The following is a 20,580-nucleotide window of genomic DNA, read 5'->3' on the forward strand; positions in this document are numbered from 1 at the left end:
CATGACATCAAATGGCTACTACGCTAAAACACCAATTTCCTATTGCATCATGACATCATATCGCTTCTATGCATAAACACCAAAATCCTATTACATCATGACATCAATTCGCTACTCTGCTAACACACCAATTTTCTATTGTACCATGACATCAAATCGATACTACGCTTAAACAACAATTTCCTATTGCATCATGACATCAAGTCGCTACTACGCTAAAACACCAATTTCTTATTTTACCTTGACATCAAATGGCTACTGCGATAAAACACAATTTCCTATTGCACCATGACATCAAATGGCTACAACGCTAAAACACAAATTTCCTATTTGACATGCATCATGACATAAATCGCTACTACGCTGAAACACAATTTCCTATTGCAACATGATAGCAAATGGCTACTACGCTAAAATACAAATTTCCTATTGCACCTTGAGATCACGTCCCTATTACGCAAAATCACCAATTTCCTATTATATCATGACATCAAATGGCTTCTACGCTAAAACACCAATTAATTATTGCACCTTGACATCACGCCCCTACTACGCTAAAGCACCAACTTCCTATTACATCACGACATCAAATCGCTACTACGTTAAAACACCAATTTCCTATTGCACCGTGATATCGAATGGTTACTACGCTAAATCATCAATTTCTCATTGCACCTTGACGTCACGTCTCTACTACGCTAAAACAACAATTTCCTATTACATCATGCTATCAAATGGCTACTACGCTAATACACCATTTTCTTATTGCATCATGACATGAAGTCGCTACTATGTTAAAACACCAATTTCATATTGCATCATGATATCAAATCGCTACTACGCTAAAACACCAATTTCCTAATGCATCATGACATGAAGTCGCAACTATGCTAAAACACCAATTTCCAATTGCATCATGATATCATTTCTATACTACGCTAAAACACCAATTTTCTATTTCACCATGAAATCAAATGGCGACTACACTAAAACACCCAATTGCTATTGCATCTTGACATTACGCTCTCTTACGCTAAAACACCAATGCTTTCGAATGGCTACTACGCTAAAACACCAATTTCCTATTGCATCGTGATATCGAATGGCTTCTACGCTAAATCATCAATTTCCCATTGCATCGTGATATCGAATGGTCACTACGCTTAAACACCAATTTCCTATTGCACCATGACATCTAGTCGCTACTACGCTAAAACACCAATTTCCTATTGCATCATGACATCAAATCGTTACTACAGTAAAAAAACAATTTCCTATTGCACCATGACATCAAGTCGCTACTACGCTAAAACATCAATTTCCTATTGCATCATGACATCAAATCGTCACTACGCTATAACACCAATTTCCTATTGCACCATGACATCAAATCGTCAGTACGCTAAAACACCAATTTCCTATTGCATCGTGATATCAAATGCCTACCACGCTAAAACACCAATTTCCTATTGCACCATGACATCAAATCGCTACTACGCTAAAACACCAATTTCCTATGGCATCATGACATCAAATCGTTACTACGGTAAACAAATAATTTCCTATTGCACCATGACATCAAGTCGCTGCAACGCTAAAACACCAATTTCCTAGTACACCATGACATCAAATCGCTACTACGCTAAAACACCAATTTCCAATTATTGACATCAAATGGCTACTACGCTAAAATCAAATTTCCTATTCCATGACATGAAATCCCTACTACGCTAACACACCAATTTCCTATTGCACCGTGATATCGAATGGTTTCTACGTTAAATCATCAATTTCCTATTGCACATTGACATGAAATGGCTACTACGCTAAAACACCAATTTTCTATTGCACCGTGACAGCAAATTGCTACTACCAAGAAACACCAATCTCCTATTGCACCCTGACATCAAATTGCTACTAGCTAAAGCACCAATTTCCTATTGCAAGGTGACATCAAATCGTTACTTCGCTAAAACACCAATTTCCTCTAGCAACATGACATCAAATTGCTACTACGCTAAAACACGAATTTCCTATTGCATCAACATCACTACTACGCTAAAACACCAATTTCCTATACTACGCATGATATAAATGGCTACTACGCTAAAACATCAATTTCATATTGCATCATGATATCAAATTCCTTATATGCTAAAACACCAATTTCCAATTGCACCATACATCAACTCGCTACTACGCTAAAACACCAATTTCCTATTGCACCAATGCTTCAAATCGCTAATACGCTAAAACACAATTTCCTATTGCTGCAATAGGAAATTGTGTTTTAGCGTAGTAGCGATTTGATGTCATGTGCAATAGGAAAATTTGATGTCAAGGTGAAATAGGAAATTGTGTTTTATCGTAGTAGCGACTTGATGTCATATTGCAATAGGAAATTGTGTTTTACCGTAGTAGCGATTTGATGTCATGGTGAAATAGGAAATTTGTGTTTTAGCGTAGTTACCATTTGATGTCAAGGTGCTATAAGAAATTGTTGGTTTAGCGTAGTAGCGATTTGATGTCATGGTGCAACAGGAAATTGATGTTTTAGGATATTAGCGACTTCATGTCATGATGCAAAAGGAAATAGGTGTTTTATCGTAGTAGCGACTTGATGTCATATTGCAATAGGAAATTGTGTTTTAGCGTAGTAGCGACTTCATGTCATAATGCAATTGGAAATTTGTCTTTTAGCGTATAGGGAATTGGTGTTTTAGCGTAGTATCGATGTGATGTCATGATGCAATAGGAAATTGATGTTTTAGCGTAGTAGCGATTTGATGTCATGGTGCAATAGGAAATTGTGTTTTATCGCAGTAGTCATTTGATATCAAGGTAAAATGAGAAATTGGTGTTTTAGCATAGTAGCGAATTCCTGTCATAATGCAATAGGAAATTGGTGTTTTAGCGTAGTAGCCATTCGAAAGCATGATGCAATAGGAAATTGGTGTTTTAGCGTAATAGCCATTTGATGTGATGGTGCAATAGGAAATTTGTGTTTTAGCTTAGTAGCGACTTCATGTCCTGATGCAAAAGGAAATAGGTGTTTTATCGTAGTAGCGACTTGATGTCATATTGCAATAGGAAATTGTGTTTTACCGTAGTAGGGTCGTCATGTCCAGGTGCAATAGGAAATTTGTGTTTTAGCGTTGTAGCCATTTGATGTCATAGTGCAATAGGAAATTGTGTTTTATCGCAGTAGCCATTTGATGTCATGGTGCAATAGGAAATTGGTGTTTTAGCGTACTGGCCATTTGATATCACGGTGCAATAGGAAATTGGTATTTTAGCGTAGTAACAATTTGATGGCATGGTGCAATGAGAAATTGATGATTTAGCGTAGTAGCCATTCGATATCACGGTGCAATAGGAAATTGGTGTTTTCACGTAGTAGCGACATGATATTATGATGCAATTGGAAATTGGTGTTTAAGCATAGTAGCGACTTCATGTCATAATGCAATAGGAAATTGGTGTTTTCGCGTAGTAGCCATTTGATATCATGATGCAATAGGAAATTGGTGTTTTAGCATAGTAGCAACTTCATGTCATGATGCAATAGGAAATGGGTGTTTTAGCATAGTAGCGATTTGATGTCATTGTGCAATATGAAAATGATGTTTTAGCGAATTAACGATTTGATGTTGAGTTGCAATAGGAAATTGGTGTTTTAGCGTAGTATAGACATGATATCATGATGCAATTGGAAACTGATGTTTTAGCGTAGTAGCGACTTAATGTCATGATGCAATAGGAAATTGGTATTTTAGCATAGTAACGGTTTCATGTCATATTGCAATAGGAATTTGGCGTTTTAACGTAGATTATATCAAGTGAGTCATTTGATGTCAATAGGAAATTGGTGTTTTAGCAATTTAGATGATAGGAAATTGGTGTTTTAGCGTAAGAGGGACTTAATGTCAAGGTGCAATAGGAAATAAGTGTTTTAGCATAGTAGCGACTTCATGTCATGATGCAATAGGAAATTGGTGTTTTAGCGTAGTAGCCATTTCATGTCAAGATGTAATAGGAAATTAGTGATTTCGAGAAGTAGAGATTTGTTGTCATTGGGCAATAGAATATTGGTGTTTAAGCGTAGTATGCATTTGATGTCATGGTGCAATAGGAAATTGGTGTGTTAGCGTAACAGCGACTTCATGTCATGATGCAAGAGGACTTTGGCGTTTTCGCGTAGTGACGATTTGATGTCATGATGCAATAGGAAATTTGTTTTTAGCGATTTGATGTCAATGCAATAGGAAATTGGTGTTTTATCATGGTGCAATAGGAAATTGTGTTTTATCGCAGTAGTCATTTGATGTCATGATGCAATAGGAAATTGTTGTTTAAGCGCAGTGAAGACTTGATATCATGATGCAATTGGTGTTTTAGTGAAGTAGCCATTTGATATCATGATGCAATAGGATATTGGTGTTTTAGCGTAAAAGGGACGTAATGTCAAGATGCAATAGGAAATTGGTGTTTTCTTGCAGTAGCGATTTGATGTCATGGTGAAAGAGGATATTGATGTTTTAGCGTAGTATAGACGTGATTTCATGATGCAATTGGAAATTGATGTTTCAGCGTAGTAGCGACTAGATGTCATGATGCAATAGGAAATTGGGTGTTTTAGTGTAGTCGCCATTTGATTTCATGGTGAAATAGAAAATTGGTGTTTTAGCGTAGTATAGACGTGATATCATGATGCAATTGGAAATTGATGTTTTAGCGTAATAGCGACTTCATGTCATAATGCAATAGGAAATTGGTGTTTTAGTGTAGTTTCCATTTGATATCATGATGCAATAGGAAATTGGTGTTTTAGCGTAGTAGCGATTTGATGTCATGATGCAATAGGAAATTGGTGTTTTAGCGTAGTAGCGATTTCATGTCATGGTGGAATAGGAAATTGGTGTTTTAGCGTAGTAGGGTCGTCATGCCAGGTGTAATAGGAAATTTGTGTTTTAGCTTTGTAGCTATTTGATGTCATGGTGCAATAGGAAATTGTGTTTTAACGTAGTTGCCATTTGATATCATGATGCAATAGGAAATTGGTGTTTTAGCGTAAGATTGACGTAATGTCAATACCCAATAGGAAATGGGTGTTATCACGCAGTAGCGATTTGATGTTATGGTGCAATAGGAAATTGGTGATTTAGCGTAGTAGCCATTTGATATCATGATGCAATAGGAAATTAGTGTTTTAGCGTAGCAGGGATGTGATTTCAAGGTGCAATAGGAAATTGGTGTTTTAGCTTAATAGCCATTTGATGTGATGGTGCAATAGGAAATTTGTGTTTTAGCTTAGTAAGGATTTGATGTCACGATGCAATAGGAAATAGATGTTTTAGCATAGTAGCGATTTGATGTCATGGTGCAATAGGAAATTGATATTTTAGCGAAGTAACGATTCGATGTTGAGTTGCAATAGGAAATTGTTGGTTTAGCGTAGTAGCGATTTGACGTCAAGGTGCAATTGAAAATTGATGATTTAGTGTAGTAGCCATTCGATATCATGATACAATAGGAAATTGGTGTTTTAGCGTAGTAGCGATTTGATGTCATGATGCAATAGGAAATTGGTGTTTTAGCGTAGTAGCGACTTGATGCCATGGTGCAATAGGAAATTGTGTTTTATCGCAGAACCCATTTGATGTCAAGATAAAATAAGAAATTGGTGTTTTAGCGTAGTAGCGACTTGATGTCATGATGAAATAGGAAATTTGTATCTTAGCGTAGTAGCCATTTGATGTCATGGTGAAATAAGAAATTGGTGTTTTAGCGTAGTAGCGACTTGATGTCATGATGCAATAGGAAATTGTTGTTTAAGCGCAGTGAAGACTTGATATCATGATGCAATTGGTGTTTTAGTGAAGTAGCCATTTGATATCATGATGCAATAGGAAATTGGTGTTTTAGCGTAGTAGCGATTTGATGTCAAGGTAAAATAGGGAATTAGTGTTTTAGCGTAGTAGCCATTTGAGGTCAAGTTGCTATAAGAAAGTGGTGGTTTAGCGTAGTAGCCATTCGAAAGCATGATGCAAAAGGAAATAGGTGTTTTATCGTAGTAGCGACTTGATGTCATATTGCAATAGGAAATTGTGTTTTATCGCAGTAGCCATTTGATGTCAAGGTAAAATAAGAAATTGGTGTTTTAGCGTAGTGGCGATTTGATGTCATGGTGCAATTGGACATTGAGGTTTTAGCGTAGTAGAGACATGATGTCATGCAATAGGAAATTGGTGTGCAATAGATGAAATTGGTGTTTTAGCGTAGTAGGGACGTGATGTCATGATTCAATATGAAATTGGTGTTTTAGCGTAGTAGCGATTTGATGTCATGGTGAAATAGGAAATTTGTGTTTTAGCGTATTAGCCATTTGATGTCAAGGTGCTATAAGAAATTGTTGGTTTAGCGTAGTAGCGATTTGATGTCATGGTGCAATAGGAAATTGGTGTTTTAGCGTAGTAGGGATGTGATGTCAAGGTGCAATAGGAAATTGGTGTTTTAGCGTAGTAGCGATTTGATGTCATGGTGCAATAGGAAATTGGTGTTTTAACGTAGTTGCCATTTGATATCATGATGTAATAGGAAATTGGTGTTTTAGCGTAAAAGGGACGTAATGTCAAGATGCAATAGGAAATTGTGTTTTAGCGCTGTAGCGATTTGATGTCAAGGTAAAATAAGAAATAGATGATTTAGCGTTGTAGCCATTCGATATCACGGTGCAATAGGAAATTGGTGTTTTAGCGTAGTAGCGATTTGATGTCATGATGCAATAGAAAATTGGTGTGTTAGCGTAGTAGCGACTTCATGTCAAGGTGCAAAAGGATATTGGTGTTTTAGCGTAGTGACGATTTGATGTCAAGGTGAAATACGATATTGGTGTTTTAGCGTAGTAGCGATTTGATGTCATGGTGAAAGAGGATATTGTGTTTTATCGCAGAACCCATTTGATGTCAAGGTAAAATAAGAAATTGTTGTTTTAGCATAGTAGCGACTTCATGTCATGATGCAATAGGAAATTAGTGTTTTAGCGCAGTAGCGATTTGATGTCAAGGTAAAATAAGAAATTGGTGTTTTAGCGTAGTAGCGATTGGATATCATGATGCAATTGGTGTTTTAGTGAAGTAGCCATTTGATATCATGATGCAATAGGAAATTGTTGTTTTAGCGTAGTATAGACGTGATTTCATGATGCAATTGGAAATTGGTGTTTTAGCGTAGTAGCGACTAGATGTCATGATGCAATAGGAAATTGGTGTTTAAGCGCAGTGGAGACTTGATATCATGATGCAATTGGAAATTTATCTTTTAGCGTAGTAGCCATTTGATATCATGATGCAATAGGAAATTGGTGTTTTAGCGTAAGAGGGACGTAATGTCAAGATGCAATAGGAAATGGGTGTTTTAGCGTAGTAGCCATTTGATATCATGATGCAATAGGAAATTGGTGTTTTAGCGTAGTATAGACGTGATTTCATGATGCAATTGGTGTTTTAGCGTAGTATAGACGTGATTTGATAATGCAATTGGAAATTGATATTTTAGCGAAGTAACGATTCGATGTTGAGGTGCAATAGGAAATTGGTGTGTTAGCGTAGTAGCGATTTGATGTCATGATGCAATAGGAAATTGGTGTTTTAGCGTAGTAGCGATTTGATGTCATGGTGAAACAGGAAATTGGTGTTTTAGCGTAGCATGGATGTGATTTTTAGGTGCAATAGGATATTAGTGTTTTAGCGTAACAGGGATGTGATTTCAAGGTGCAATAGGAAATTGGTGTTTTAGCGTAGTAGCGATTTGATATCATGGTGCAATAGAAAATTGGTGTTTTAGCGTAGTAGCGATTTGATGTCATGGTGTACTAGGAAATTGGTGTTTTAGCGTTGCAGCGACTTGATGTCATGGTGCAATAGGAAAGTGGTGGTTTAGCGTAGTATAGATGTGATTTCCTGATGCAAATGGAAATTGATGTTTTAGCGTAGTAGAGACATGACCTCAAGGTGCAATAGGAAATTGGTGTGTTAGCGTAGTAGGGATTTGATGTCATGGTGAAATAGGAAATTCGTGTTTTAGCGTATTAGCGATTTGATGTCATGGTACAAAAGGAAATTGGTATGTTAGCGTAGTGGAGACAGGATATCATGATGCAATTGGAAATTGGTGTTTTAGCATAGTAGCGACTTCTTGTGATGATGCAATAGGAAATTGGTGATTTAGCGTAGTAGCAATAGGAAATTTGATAGTAGCGATTTGATGTCACGGTGCAATAGAAATTGGTGTTTTAGCGTAGTAGCGACTAGATATCATGATACAATTGGAAATTGGTGTTTTCGCGTAGAAGTTTGTCCTCTATGAGAAAGTAGTACTGACTGGGATTACGGTTCTCTCAATGTGAATTTCATGTTTTCTCCCATTTGGGATTTGCTATCTCTCAATTGGATATTAACATATTTTTCTCTCGTTGGCAGAATGACGTTTTCCCTTTATAGGAATGATGCTATCTCTCAATGGAAATTGTTATCGCTCGTAAGGATCATCACATAATAAAACATTCTCTCTCTAAGAAATGATTTTCGATTCTGAGAAGAATACTGACATTGTGGTTGCTAAGTGGAAATTGAAAAATGTACACTTCAGTTGGGGATTAATTTCATATCTCAGTTGAAAATTGATGTCATATATCAATGGGAAATCGATGTCATATCTCAATGGGAAAGTGATATCATATCTCAATTGGAAATTGATGTCATATCTCAATGAGAAATCGATGTCATATCTCAATGGGAAATTGATGTCAACATCTCAATGGGAAAGTGATATCATATCTCAATGGGAAATTGATGCCATATCTCAATGGGAAAGTGATATATCTCAATGGGAAATTTATGTCATATCTCAGTTGGAAATTGTTGTCATATCTCAATGAGAAATCGATGTCATATCTTAATGGGAAATTGATGTCATATCTCAATGGGAAATCGATGTCATATCTAAGTGGGAAATTGATGTAATTTTTTAATAAAATACTTATGTCGTAGCGCAGTACGATGTTATTTTTTCTCACAGCGGAAAAAAGCTAAGAATAGATTTTACGGATAGAAATTGATACTTTGTATTAATGGGTAATTGAGTGATTGTGATACATTACTATCTGTTTGAACTTTTTTATTTAACATTTCAATAAATACACTTTCGTTATTATTTATTACACAAATGATCAATGTCACTTTTGTGTATTAAGGTAACGAGTGAAAAAATAAAGTCTGTTTGATAGTGCTGTACTCGTAATGTTATGATTCCTTAGTAAATGAAGGTATTTTATATGTCAATGTTACATTAAAGTTGTATTTCAGTATTATATTAAGAATATATTTCATTATAACAATAAAGACATATTTCAGTATTACATTCAAGTTATATTTCAGTATAATATTAAAGCTATATTTCAGTATTACATTAAGATTTTATTTCATTATAACATTAAAGTTATGTTTCAGTTTCATATTAAAGTTATGTTTCAGTATTATATTAAGAATATATTTCAGTATAACATTAAAGTTATATGTCAGTATTACATTAAGATTATTTTTCATTATAACATTTATATTAAATTTCAGTGTAATATTAATGCTATACTTTAGAAAATGTAATACAAAACGGAGCATTGTTAACGTGTAATATGCTGAACAATTATTGTGACGGCCTAAATCTATGTGTGAACTTTCTGATATCAATGTAGGACACACATTATACGCTGTGTTTACTCCAATGCCAGTGTGCGAAGATCTAATGTGCCATGTTTACACAGCTGCATAAAACCATAACATAACAGTGTGAAAATGTCAAATGTTTAAGTAATTATTTTGTGTACTGTAATAATTGTTACATTAAGCGTTGCGACCGTTACGCTTAATGTAATACACTTTTCTTTATTACATTGAGAGTTGCAACTGTTACGTTTAATGTAATATATTTTTTTTTCTGTTACGGAAGTACACTGCGTGTCGATTACAAGACAATATGGCAATAATATACTAAAATGGTGTATGCTCCCATCAAGGTTTGGAGGTGCCATTTTAAACGTCTTTGATATGACACGGGGCTGACGGGGATCATTATAATGTGTATGCATACAAAAAGTGAGGTAACTGGCATTTTAGCCACATGCAAGGTTTGATGTCATTCTAATCATTAATCTAATCATAACTGAAGCTATCATCGGAAAACAAAAGTGCTGACGTCCGTACATCCGGCTGTCCGGATGGACAGACGGACCGACGAACAGGGTGATTCGCATCTCGATGTGGGGCCTTAATAATACCCAAAACGACATAACAATACAAAACAAAAGATTCAATATGCCCCCTTCATTTCGGACTTTATTACACTAAGGACCTTCTTAATTTTGTCAATAGTACAGTTTCGGCGCTTAATTTAATAAAAACAAAAATAATTGTTACATTAAACGTAACAGTTGCACCGCTGAATGTAATAAAAATAGCGTTATTACATTAAGCGTAGCCCCTAACCATAACCCTTCTTTTTGGCTTTATCTTCCTTACCTGGGTTATCGTGTTTCTTTTGCCTTCGTTTTGGATTTATCCTCCTTATCTGGGTTCTGGAGTTTCTTCTTTTGCCTTCGTTTTGGCTTTATCCTCCTTATCTGGGTTCTCGAGTTTCTTTTGCCTTCGTTTTGGCTTTATCCTCTTATTTGGGTTTTCAAGATTCAATGTATTTTTTTTTTCAAGAGCCGAAAGAAAATTATGGACAAAAACGTCGACATCAACTATTCATTGTAATAACTCCAGATCAATTATTATCTGTAATCGAGAACACCTAACATCTATATCAACTATTCCTTGTAATATTTCCAGTTCAATTATTATCAGTACTCGTGTACACCTAGATCACACATAAAAAGTAATAACGTCACAGATATAAAAAAAATCCGAAGACAACAAAATTTCAGCATAATTTTTACCAGCAGAAGACCAAAGTCGTTAGTCATTATGCATACGATTACGCCATTAATTATTTATAACGTGATAAGAAAGAAAGGGATTTTTTTTGCAATATGGATGTAGTTTGATGATACACTAATAGCTGTAGTTGTCTGTTGGTAGTAAGTCTTTCTCGTTAGAGATACATGTATTGTGTCCTCATATATCCAAACCTACAAAACTGAATAAGAACTTTTTTCTGTCAGCCGTTACTCATAATTTGTAAGGCGGTTTACAAAAGCAACGATACATGTTGTAACTGGATATCCGAGCGTACATGTCTGTGTTAGAGATGTGTATTGTGTCAATAGATAGCACACGGCTAATTGGCATTTTTTTCTTCAATCTAATTAGGCCGTTGATAATGTTTGACATTACGGACGTAATAAAAATTGTTGCGAAATGACCTTGCATGGATCGCCTTTAGTACAGCACATTCCATATATTCACCTATCAAGGAATTAAATTGATAAACACACCCACAGACAATTCCGAACTTAAATTACATCGTTTAATATACCAAATAGTGTAGCTTTTATCAAAATGTAAATACTAATTCAAAGGAGGATTTTTGTATCAGAATTAAAAATATGGTTCTGTGAAAGGCTTATCGCCATAATCCTAGTTCTAAGGAGTTGTTATCAACAAAACAAATGTACTAGTGAGGAGTTTCCATTGAAGCACTAGATGACAAAAAAGGGTTTCCAATCAAAATTTGAAGAATAATTGTAAGGAGCGGTCACCATCACTTGTACTTGTGATAAAACTAAACCTTTTATAGAATTTGTGACTATAAATGGGACTTCAATAAAATCCATATAGTCAGTGATTTTTAAAATATTCATCTGAAGAATGAAGGGCTTCTAATCAACCGTCTGAGGAATGAGTGACTTCCAATAATTTATCTGGAAAATGAGTGACGTCAAATGGACGTGTCATGCCACTGCTAGTCACTGATGTTTAACAGACGATTGTGACGTTAGAATATGTGATGTCCATTGGTCGATCTTTAGAATCAGTGATGTTCATTGGGAGTTCTATAGAATAAGTGACGTCAAATAGATATGATTTAGTACAAGTGAAGTCTAATGGACACTTTTTAGAACCTGTTACCTCTATTGGACATTTTAAAATATCCGTGACCTCAAATGGACATTCTTTAGAACCTGTGACCACTTCTGGACATTTTTTAGAACCTGTGACCTCTAATGGACAATTTTTAAAAACCTGTGACCTCTTAGTAACATTCTTTAGAACCTGTGACCTCTTAGTGACATTCTTTAGAACCTGTGACCTCTAATGGACATTCTTTAGAACCTGTGACCTCTAATTGACCTTCTTTAGAACCTGTGACCTTTAATGGACATTTTTAAAAACTTGTGACCTCAGATGGACATTTTTTAGAACCTGTGACCTCTAATGAACATTCTGTAGAACGTGTGACCTCTAACGGACATTCTTTACAATATGTAACCTCTAATGGACATTATATAGAATCTGTTACCACTAATGTGCATTCTTTAGAACCTGTGACCTCTAAAGTGCATTCTTTAGAACACGTGACATCTAAATGACGTTGTTTGGAAAGCCTGTGACGTCTAATGGACGATGGTTATATATTCTGTGAAGTCTAATGGACGTTTGTTGTAGAACCTGTGACGTCTAATTGACGTTGGTTATATAATCTGTGACGTCTAATGGACGTTTGTTGTAGAACCTTTGACGTCTAATGGACATTGGTTATATGACGTGTGACGTCTAATAAACGTTGGTTGTAGAACCTGTGACGTGTAATGGACGTTGGATGTAGAACCTGTGACGTGTAATGGAAATTGGTTATAGAATCTGTGACGTATAATGGACGTTGGTTGTAGAACCTGTGACGTCTAATGGACATTGGTTGTATGACCAGTGACGTCTAATGAACGTTTGTTGTAGTACCTGTGACGTCTAATGGACATTGGTTATAGAATCTGTGACGTATAATGGTCGTTGGTTGTAGAATCTGTTACGTCTAATGGACATTGACGGTAGGGGCTGTGACGTCTAATGGACGTTGGTTGTATCACCTGTGACGTCTAATGCACATTAGTTTGCAGAACCTGTGACGTCTAAAGGACATTCTTTAGAACCTATGACCTCTAATGGACATTCTTTAGAACCTGTGACCTCTAATGGATATTCCTTAGAACCTGTGACCTCTAACGGACATTCTTTACAATATGTAACCTCTAATGGACATTATATAGAACCTGTTACCACTAATGTGCATTCTTTAGAACCTGTGACCTCTAAAGTGCATTCTTTAGAACACGTGACCTCTGAATGACGTTGGTTGGAAAACCTGTGACGTCTAATGGACGTTGGTTATATATTCTGTGACGTCTAATGGACATTTGTTGTAGAACCTGTGACGTTTAATAGACGTTAGTTATATATTCTGTAACGTCTAATGGACGTTTGTTGTAGAACCTGTGACGTTTAATGGACGTTGGTTTTATGACGTGTGACGTCTAATGAACGTTGGTTATATGACGTGTGACGTCCAAAGGACGTTGTTTATATATTCTGTGACGTCTAATGGACGTTTGTTGTAGAACCTGTGACGTCAAATGGACATTAGTTTGTAGAACCTGTGACGTTTAATGGACGTTAGTTACATATTCTGTGACTTCTAATGGACGTTTGTTGTAGAACCTGTGACGTTTAATGGACGTTCGTTTTATGACGTGTGACGTCTACTGAACGTTGGTTATAGGACCTGTGACCTCTAATGGACGTTTGTTGTAGAACCTCTGACGTCTAATGGACGTTGGTTGTAGGATCAGTGACGTCTAATGGAAGTTGGTTGTTCGACCTATGACGTCTAATAGACATTGGTTTTATAACCTGTGACGTCTAATGGACGTTGGTTGTAGGACCTGTGACGTCTAATGGACGTTCGTTGGATGACCTCTGACGTCTGATGGACGTTGGTTGTAGGACCTATGAAGTCTAATGGACGTTCGTTGTAGTAGCTATGACGTTTAATGAACGTTGTTTGTAGAACCTCTGACCTCTATTTCTAGTTTGTTATAGGACTTGTGACATGTAATGGACGTTCGTTGTTGGACATGTGGCGTCTAATGGACGTTTCTTGTATGACCTGTGACGTCTATTGGACGTTGGTTGTAGAACCTGTGACGTCTAATGGACGTTGGTTGTAGGATCATTGACGTCTAATGGAAGTTGGTTGTTCGACCAGTGATGTCTAATAAACGTTGGTTATAGAACCTATGAAGTCTAATGGACGTTCGTTGTAGTATATGTGACGTCTAATGGACGTTGGTTGTAGAACCTCTGACGTCTAATGGACGTTGGTCTTAGGATAAATGACATCTAATAGGCGTTGGTTGTAGAACCTGTGACGTCTAATGGACATTGGTTTTAGAACCTGTGACGTCTAATGGACGTTGGTTGTAGAACCTGTGATATCTAATGATCGTCAGTTGTATGACATGTGACGTCTAAATGACGTTTTTTATAGAACTTGTGATGCGTATTGAACTTGGGTTGTAGTACATGTGACGTCTATTGGATGTTGGTTGTATGACATGTGACGTCTAATGTACGTCAATTGTATGACATGTGACGTCTAATGGACGTTTTTTGTAGAACTTGTAATGCCTATTGGACTTGGGTTTTAGTACATGTGACGTCTATTGAATGTTGGTTGTATGACATATGACGTCTAATGGACGTTGGTTGGAGGACATGTGACGTCTAATGGACGTTGGTTGTAAGACCTGTGACGTCTAATGGACGTTGGTTGTAAAACCTGTGGCGTCAAATGGACTTTGTTTGCAAAATGTCTGACGTCTATTGGACGTTGTTTGTAGAACAATTTACGTCTATTGAACGATGGTTTTAGAGCATGTAGCGTCTTATGGACGTTGGTTGTAGAAACTGTGATGTCTAATGGACGTTGGTTGTAGAAACTGTGTCCTCTAGTGGACGTTGGTTATAGAACCTGTGATGTCTAATGGACGTTGGTTGTAGAAGCTGTGACGTCTATTTGACGGGAGTGGAAACTAGGACGTCTAATGGACGTTGGTTGTAGTACCTGTGACGTCTAATGAACGCTGTTTGTAGAACCTCTGACGTCTATTTCTCGTTTGTTGTAGGACCTGTGACTTTTAATGGTCGATGGTTGTAGAATCTTTGAAGTCTAATGGACGTTGGTTGTAAAATCTCTGACGTCTATTGCACGTTGGATATGGAACCTCAGACGTCTAATTGGCACTGGTTGTAGGACCTGTGGCGTCTAATGGACGTTGGTTGTATGACATGTGACGTCTAATGGACGTTGGTTGTAGATGCTGTGACGTCTTTTTGACGGGTGTAGAACCAGTGACGTCTAATAAACGTTGGTTGTAGAAGCTGTGACGTTTAATGGACGTTGGTTGTAGAACCTGTGACATCTAATGATCGTCAGTTGTATGACCTGTGACGTCTGATGGACGTTTGTTTTAGAACTTTCGACATATATGGACTATGGTTGTAAAACCTGTGACGTCTAATGGACGTTGGTTTTATGACTTTTGGCGTCTAATGAATGTTGGTTGTAGAAACTCTCTCGTCTAATACTAGTAGACGTTGGATATAGAACCTGTGACGTCTAATGTTCATTGCTTGTCTTCTCATTTGAGGTTAAAAATGGTATTTTACCATATAACGGCATAAAACAACAAAAATATTTACATAACAAATATTTAGTGAACCCTACCTTAGGTACGTGACAAAGGCCCAAACTAGGCAACATCGAAGGATCTCTTTGAACATTCTAAACATATTGCCAGAGCGGTCTTTAAGAGTGTTGTTGGGTCAATGTTTTTTTTTTTTTTTTAAATTATCAATTCTGAGATAAATCCTTATCTACAGAATGCTATATCAAAATTGCATAAGCATGGAGCAATAAAAATAAACGTCCGATAGAAATAAACGCGCGCTAAATAGCAAATACAGCATACGACGACTGGAGTTATCCCCCTTGATAAGAAGCCAACAGTATGTATCGTTAGAATCAATTTTGTATTTGAAGGACAGAACTGTGTGATCTTTGTGAATTTAGATTGCACATCTGTGGGACGGAGCCGCAAGATTGATGAATAATATAGTACATTCTTGTGTATATTGATGTGACTGTTTTATGATACTATCTAATATTTTAATGTTCGCCTATGTACTTATATCAGTTGTTGTAAGAGAGAGTTGTATGTCAGATGTCAACAATTAATATCCAACGTGTAAGACGGAGTTGTATGGCAGTTGTCAATAGCAAATATCCAATGTGTAAGAGGGAGTTGTATGTCAGATGTCAATAGTAAATTGTCACTGTAAGAGAGAGTTGTATGTCGGTTGTCAATAGTAAATATCCAATGTGTAAGAGAGAATTGTATGTCAGTTGTCAACAGTAAATATCCAATGTGTAAGATGGAGTTGTATGTCAGTTGTCAACAGTAAATATCAAATGTGTAAGACGAAGTTGTATGTCAGTTGTCAATAGTATATATACAATGTTTAAGACGGAGTTGTATGTCAGTTGTCAATAGTAGATATCCAATGTGTAAAAGGGAGTTGTATGTCAGTTGTCAATAGTGAATATCCATTGTGTAACATAGAGTTGTATGTCAATCGTCTATAAGAAATAGTCAATTGTAAGGCAGATTTGTATGTGAGTTGTCAATAGTAAATAGTCAGTGTAAGAGCGACTTGTATGTCAGTTCTCAATAGTAAATACTCACTGAAAGAGATAGCTGTATGTCAGGTGTCATTTGTCATTTTCTGAAACAGAATTGCATGTTAGGTGTCAGAAATCACTGTATGAAACAGAGTTGTATGTCAGTTGTCAATAATTAAAAGTCACAGTCTGAGACAGAATTCCATGTTACATTTAAATGTAAATAGTCATTATGTAAGGTAAAGTTGTGTATCAGTATCAATATTAAAGATGCAATGTGTATGTTAAACTTGTCAATAGTAAATATCCAATGTGTAAGACGGAGTTGTATGTCATTTGTCAATAGTAAATATCTAAATGTGTAAGACAGAGTTGTATGTCATTTGTCTATAATAAATAGTCAATTGTAATGGAGATCTTTATGTCAGTTTTCAGTAGTAAACAGTCACTGTGTAACATAGAGCTGTATGTCATTTGTCTATAATTAATAGTCTTTAGCTCGATTGGTTGAGCGTCAGACTAATTAGCCAGGGGTCCCGGTTTCGATTTCTAGCGGAGGCATTGAAATAAATAATGACCTCTATTACATACATTTGTAGAAGAAAGTTATATAACCATTACAAATAGGTTTTGGTTTCTTTTTTGATTTTTGTTCTTCATTCTTTGTATCTGCGTAATGAAAACAAAAATTAAACACACAGTTTCTACCCAACTTTTGAACAGTATATTGGCAGATCATTTGATTAACTACAGTGTATTTCCAGGTTACACAGAATCCGGCAAAACTTTATGAGAGAAATGGGATGGAACACTCTGCCAACAGTTGACAGTAGTCGTCTCGAAAGGCCTTATGACTACACTCGATATATACGAAATCTCACCATGGTAGAGCGCAGCTGTTATTCTGCATCATGTTAGTAGATTTTAAATGTATATGGAACTGAACTTTAAAAATTACACAGTAGAATTTCAGTCTGAAGTGATGGACAGATTTCTATAAACAACATTCTGCTCAAATATGACTCGGAAGTGAAACACAAGATCTTAACTTTAAAGTCATAGTTAATTGTTAGCCGTTAACAAATATTCCTTGCACTAGTTATCCGGAATATATAAAATATGTTAATATATTTATGTCCGTCTTGTCTAGAATATATCGACTTTAGGTACAGTGTATGTATCCGTCTTGTCTAGAATGTATAGACTTTAGGTATAATGAATGCGTCCGTCTTGTCTAGAATATATAGACTTCAGATAAATTGTATGTGTCTTTCTTTTCCTTTTTATCATTCGGAACAAAAAAAAAATCAATGTTTTGAATTTCCTTCTCTATAATATATTGACTATGAACATGTTGAAGGTGAGCTGCCAGACGCCATTGACAGAGACATGTGGGATCATCCTGATGACGATTCCATGCATCTGTTTTTCAACGTCGACACTTTTCCTGCTGGTGACGTCACAGCTAAGAACGCCACTCTGAGTTTGTTCGCCAAAGCCAGATCAGGTAGGTTGTAGTGTGTGGTATGGCGTGGCGTAATATCGACTGATTTCAGTGATAGGTGATGTTTGTGGCCTTTTCTTCCACTTGTATTAAATATTTAACATGTGTCTGTGATGTGTGTAACATCGTGTAATATCGACATATTTCATTGTTAGGTGATGTTTGTACATGATGTAATATTAACATCGTGTAATATCGACAGATATCAGTGATAGGTGATGTTTGTACATGATGTAATATTAACATCGTGCAATATCGACATATTTCAATGATAGGTGATATTTGTAGTAATTAAAATTTAACATTGTGAATATGGACAGATTTCAGTCATAAGTGACGTTTGTGGTGAGATAAATATTTAACATCGTGTAATGTCGACATATTTCAGTGATAGGTGATGTTTGTTCCTGATTACAATTTAACATCGTGTAATATCGACATATTTTAGTGATAGTTGATGTTTGTACGTGATGTAGTATTTAGCATCGTGTAATATCGACATATTTCAGTGATAGGTGATGTATGTACGTTATGTAATATTTAACATCGTGTAATGTCGACATATTTCAATGATTGGTGATGTTTGTAGTGAACGAAATTTAAAATCGTGTAATATCTCCAGATTTCAGTGATAGGTGATGTTTGTTCGTGATTACAATTCAACATTGTGAATATCTTCAGATTTCAGTGATAGTTGATGTTTGTTCGTGATGTAGTATTTAGCATCGTGTAATATCGACATATTTCAGTGATAGGTGATGTTTGTACGTGATGTAATATTTAACATCGTGTAATATCGACATATTTTAGTGATAGGTGATGTTTGTTCGTGATTTATATTTAACATCGTGTAATATCGATAAATTTCGGTGAAAAGTGATGTTTGTAGTGATATCAATATCTAACATCGTGTAATATCGACATATTTCAGTGATAGTTGATGTTTGTACTTGATGTAATATTTAACATTGTGTAATATCGACAGATTTCAATGATAGGTGATGTTTGAACGTGATGTAATATTTAACATCGTGTAATATCGACATATTTCAGTGATAGGTGATGTATGTACGTTATGTAATATTTAACATCGTGTAATATCGACAGATTTCAGTGATAAGTGATGTTTGTAGTGATATAAATATTTAACATCGTGTAATGTCGACATATTTCAATGATAGGTGATGTTTGTAGTGATTAAAATTTAACATCGTGTAATATCGACATATTTCAGTGATAGGTGATGTTTGAACGTGATGTAGTATTTAGCATCGTGTAATATCGACATATTTCAGTGATAGGTGATGTTTGTCGTAATGTAACATTCAACATCTTATAATATCGACCTATATCAGTGGTAGTTGATGTATGTACGTGATGTAATATTTAACATCGTGTAATATCGACATATTTCAGTGATGGGTGATGTTTGTACATGATGTAATATTTAACATCGTGTAATATCGACAGATTTCAGTGATAGGTGATGTTTGCATTGATGAAATATTGAACATGGCGTGATATCGACAGATTTCAGTGATAGGTGATGTTTGGACGTGATGTAATATTTAACATCGTGTAATATCGACAGATTTCAGTGATAGCTGATGTTTGTACATGAGGTAATATTTAACATCGTGTAATATCGATATATTTCAGTGATAGTTGATGTTTGTACGTGATGTAATATTTAAAATGATGTAATATCGACATATTTCAGTAATTTCAACATCGTATAATATCGACCTATATCAGTGGTAGTTGATGTATGTACGTGATGTAATATTAACATCGTGTAATATCGACATATTTCTTTGATGGGTGATGTTTGAACGTGATGTAATATTTAACATCGTGTAATATCGACCTATATCAGTGGTAGTTGATGTATGTACGTGATTTGATATTTAACATCGTGTAATATACATATTTGAACATGTAGTGTGTAATATTAACATCGATTTCAGTGATAGGTGATGTTTGTAGTGATTAATATTTAACATCGTGTAATATCGACATATTTCAGTGATAGGTGATGTTTGTACGTGATGTAATATTTAACATCGTGTAATATCGACAGATTTCAGTGATAGGTGATGTTTGTAGTATGTAATATTTAACATTGTAATATCGAATATTTAACATCGTGTAATATCGACATATTTCAGTGATAGGTGATGTTTGTACGTGATGTAATATTTAACATCGTGTAATATCGACATATTTCAGTGATAGGTGATGTATGTACGTTATGTAATATTTAACATCGTGTAATATCGACAGATTTCAATGATAGGTGATGTTTGTAGTGATTACAATTTAACATTGTGAATATCGACAGATTT

The 20,580-nt window shown here is 35.7% G+C and overlaps 1 protein-coding gene across 1 annotated transcript in view; it reads left to right on the forward strand.

Moving 5' to 3' along the window:
• Nucleotides 1–18,238, forward strand: part of LOC132564240 (uncharacterized) — a gene marked incomplete at its 3' end in the record, with an annotated part of 30,128 nt that extends 11,890 nt beyond the window's left edge. Inside the window, exons 2-3 of the mRNA XM_060228909.1 lie at nucleotides 17,496–17,644; nucleotides 18,092–18,238. Of these exons, the coding sequence (XP_060084892.1) occupies nucleotides 17,496–17,644; nucleotides 18,092–18,238 (296 nt within the window). The remainder of the gene's footprint in view (nucleotides 1–17,495; nucleotides 17,645–18,091) is intronic.
• Nucleotides 18,239–20,580: the final 2,342 nt, after the last annotated feature.

The sequence above is a fragment of the Ylistrum balloti genome, unplaced genomic scaffold (assembly GCF_031769215.1).
Source record: "Ylistrum balloti isolate Yb309-2 unplaced genomic scaffold, AGI_CSIRO_Ybal_v1 Utg372094, whole genome shotgun sequence".
NCBI classification, from domain to species: domain Eukaryota; kingdom Metazoa; phylum Mollusca; class Bivalvia; order Pectinida; family Pectinidae; genus Ylistrum; species Ylistrum balloti.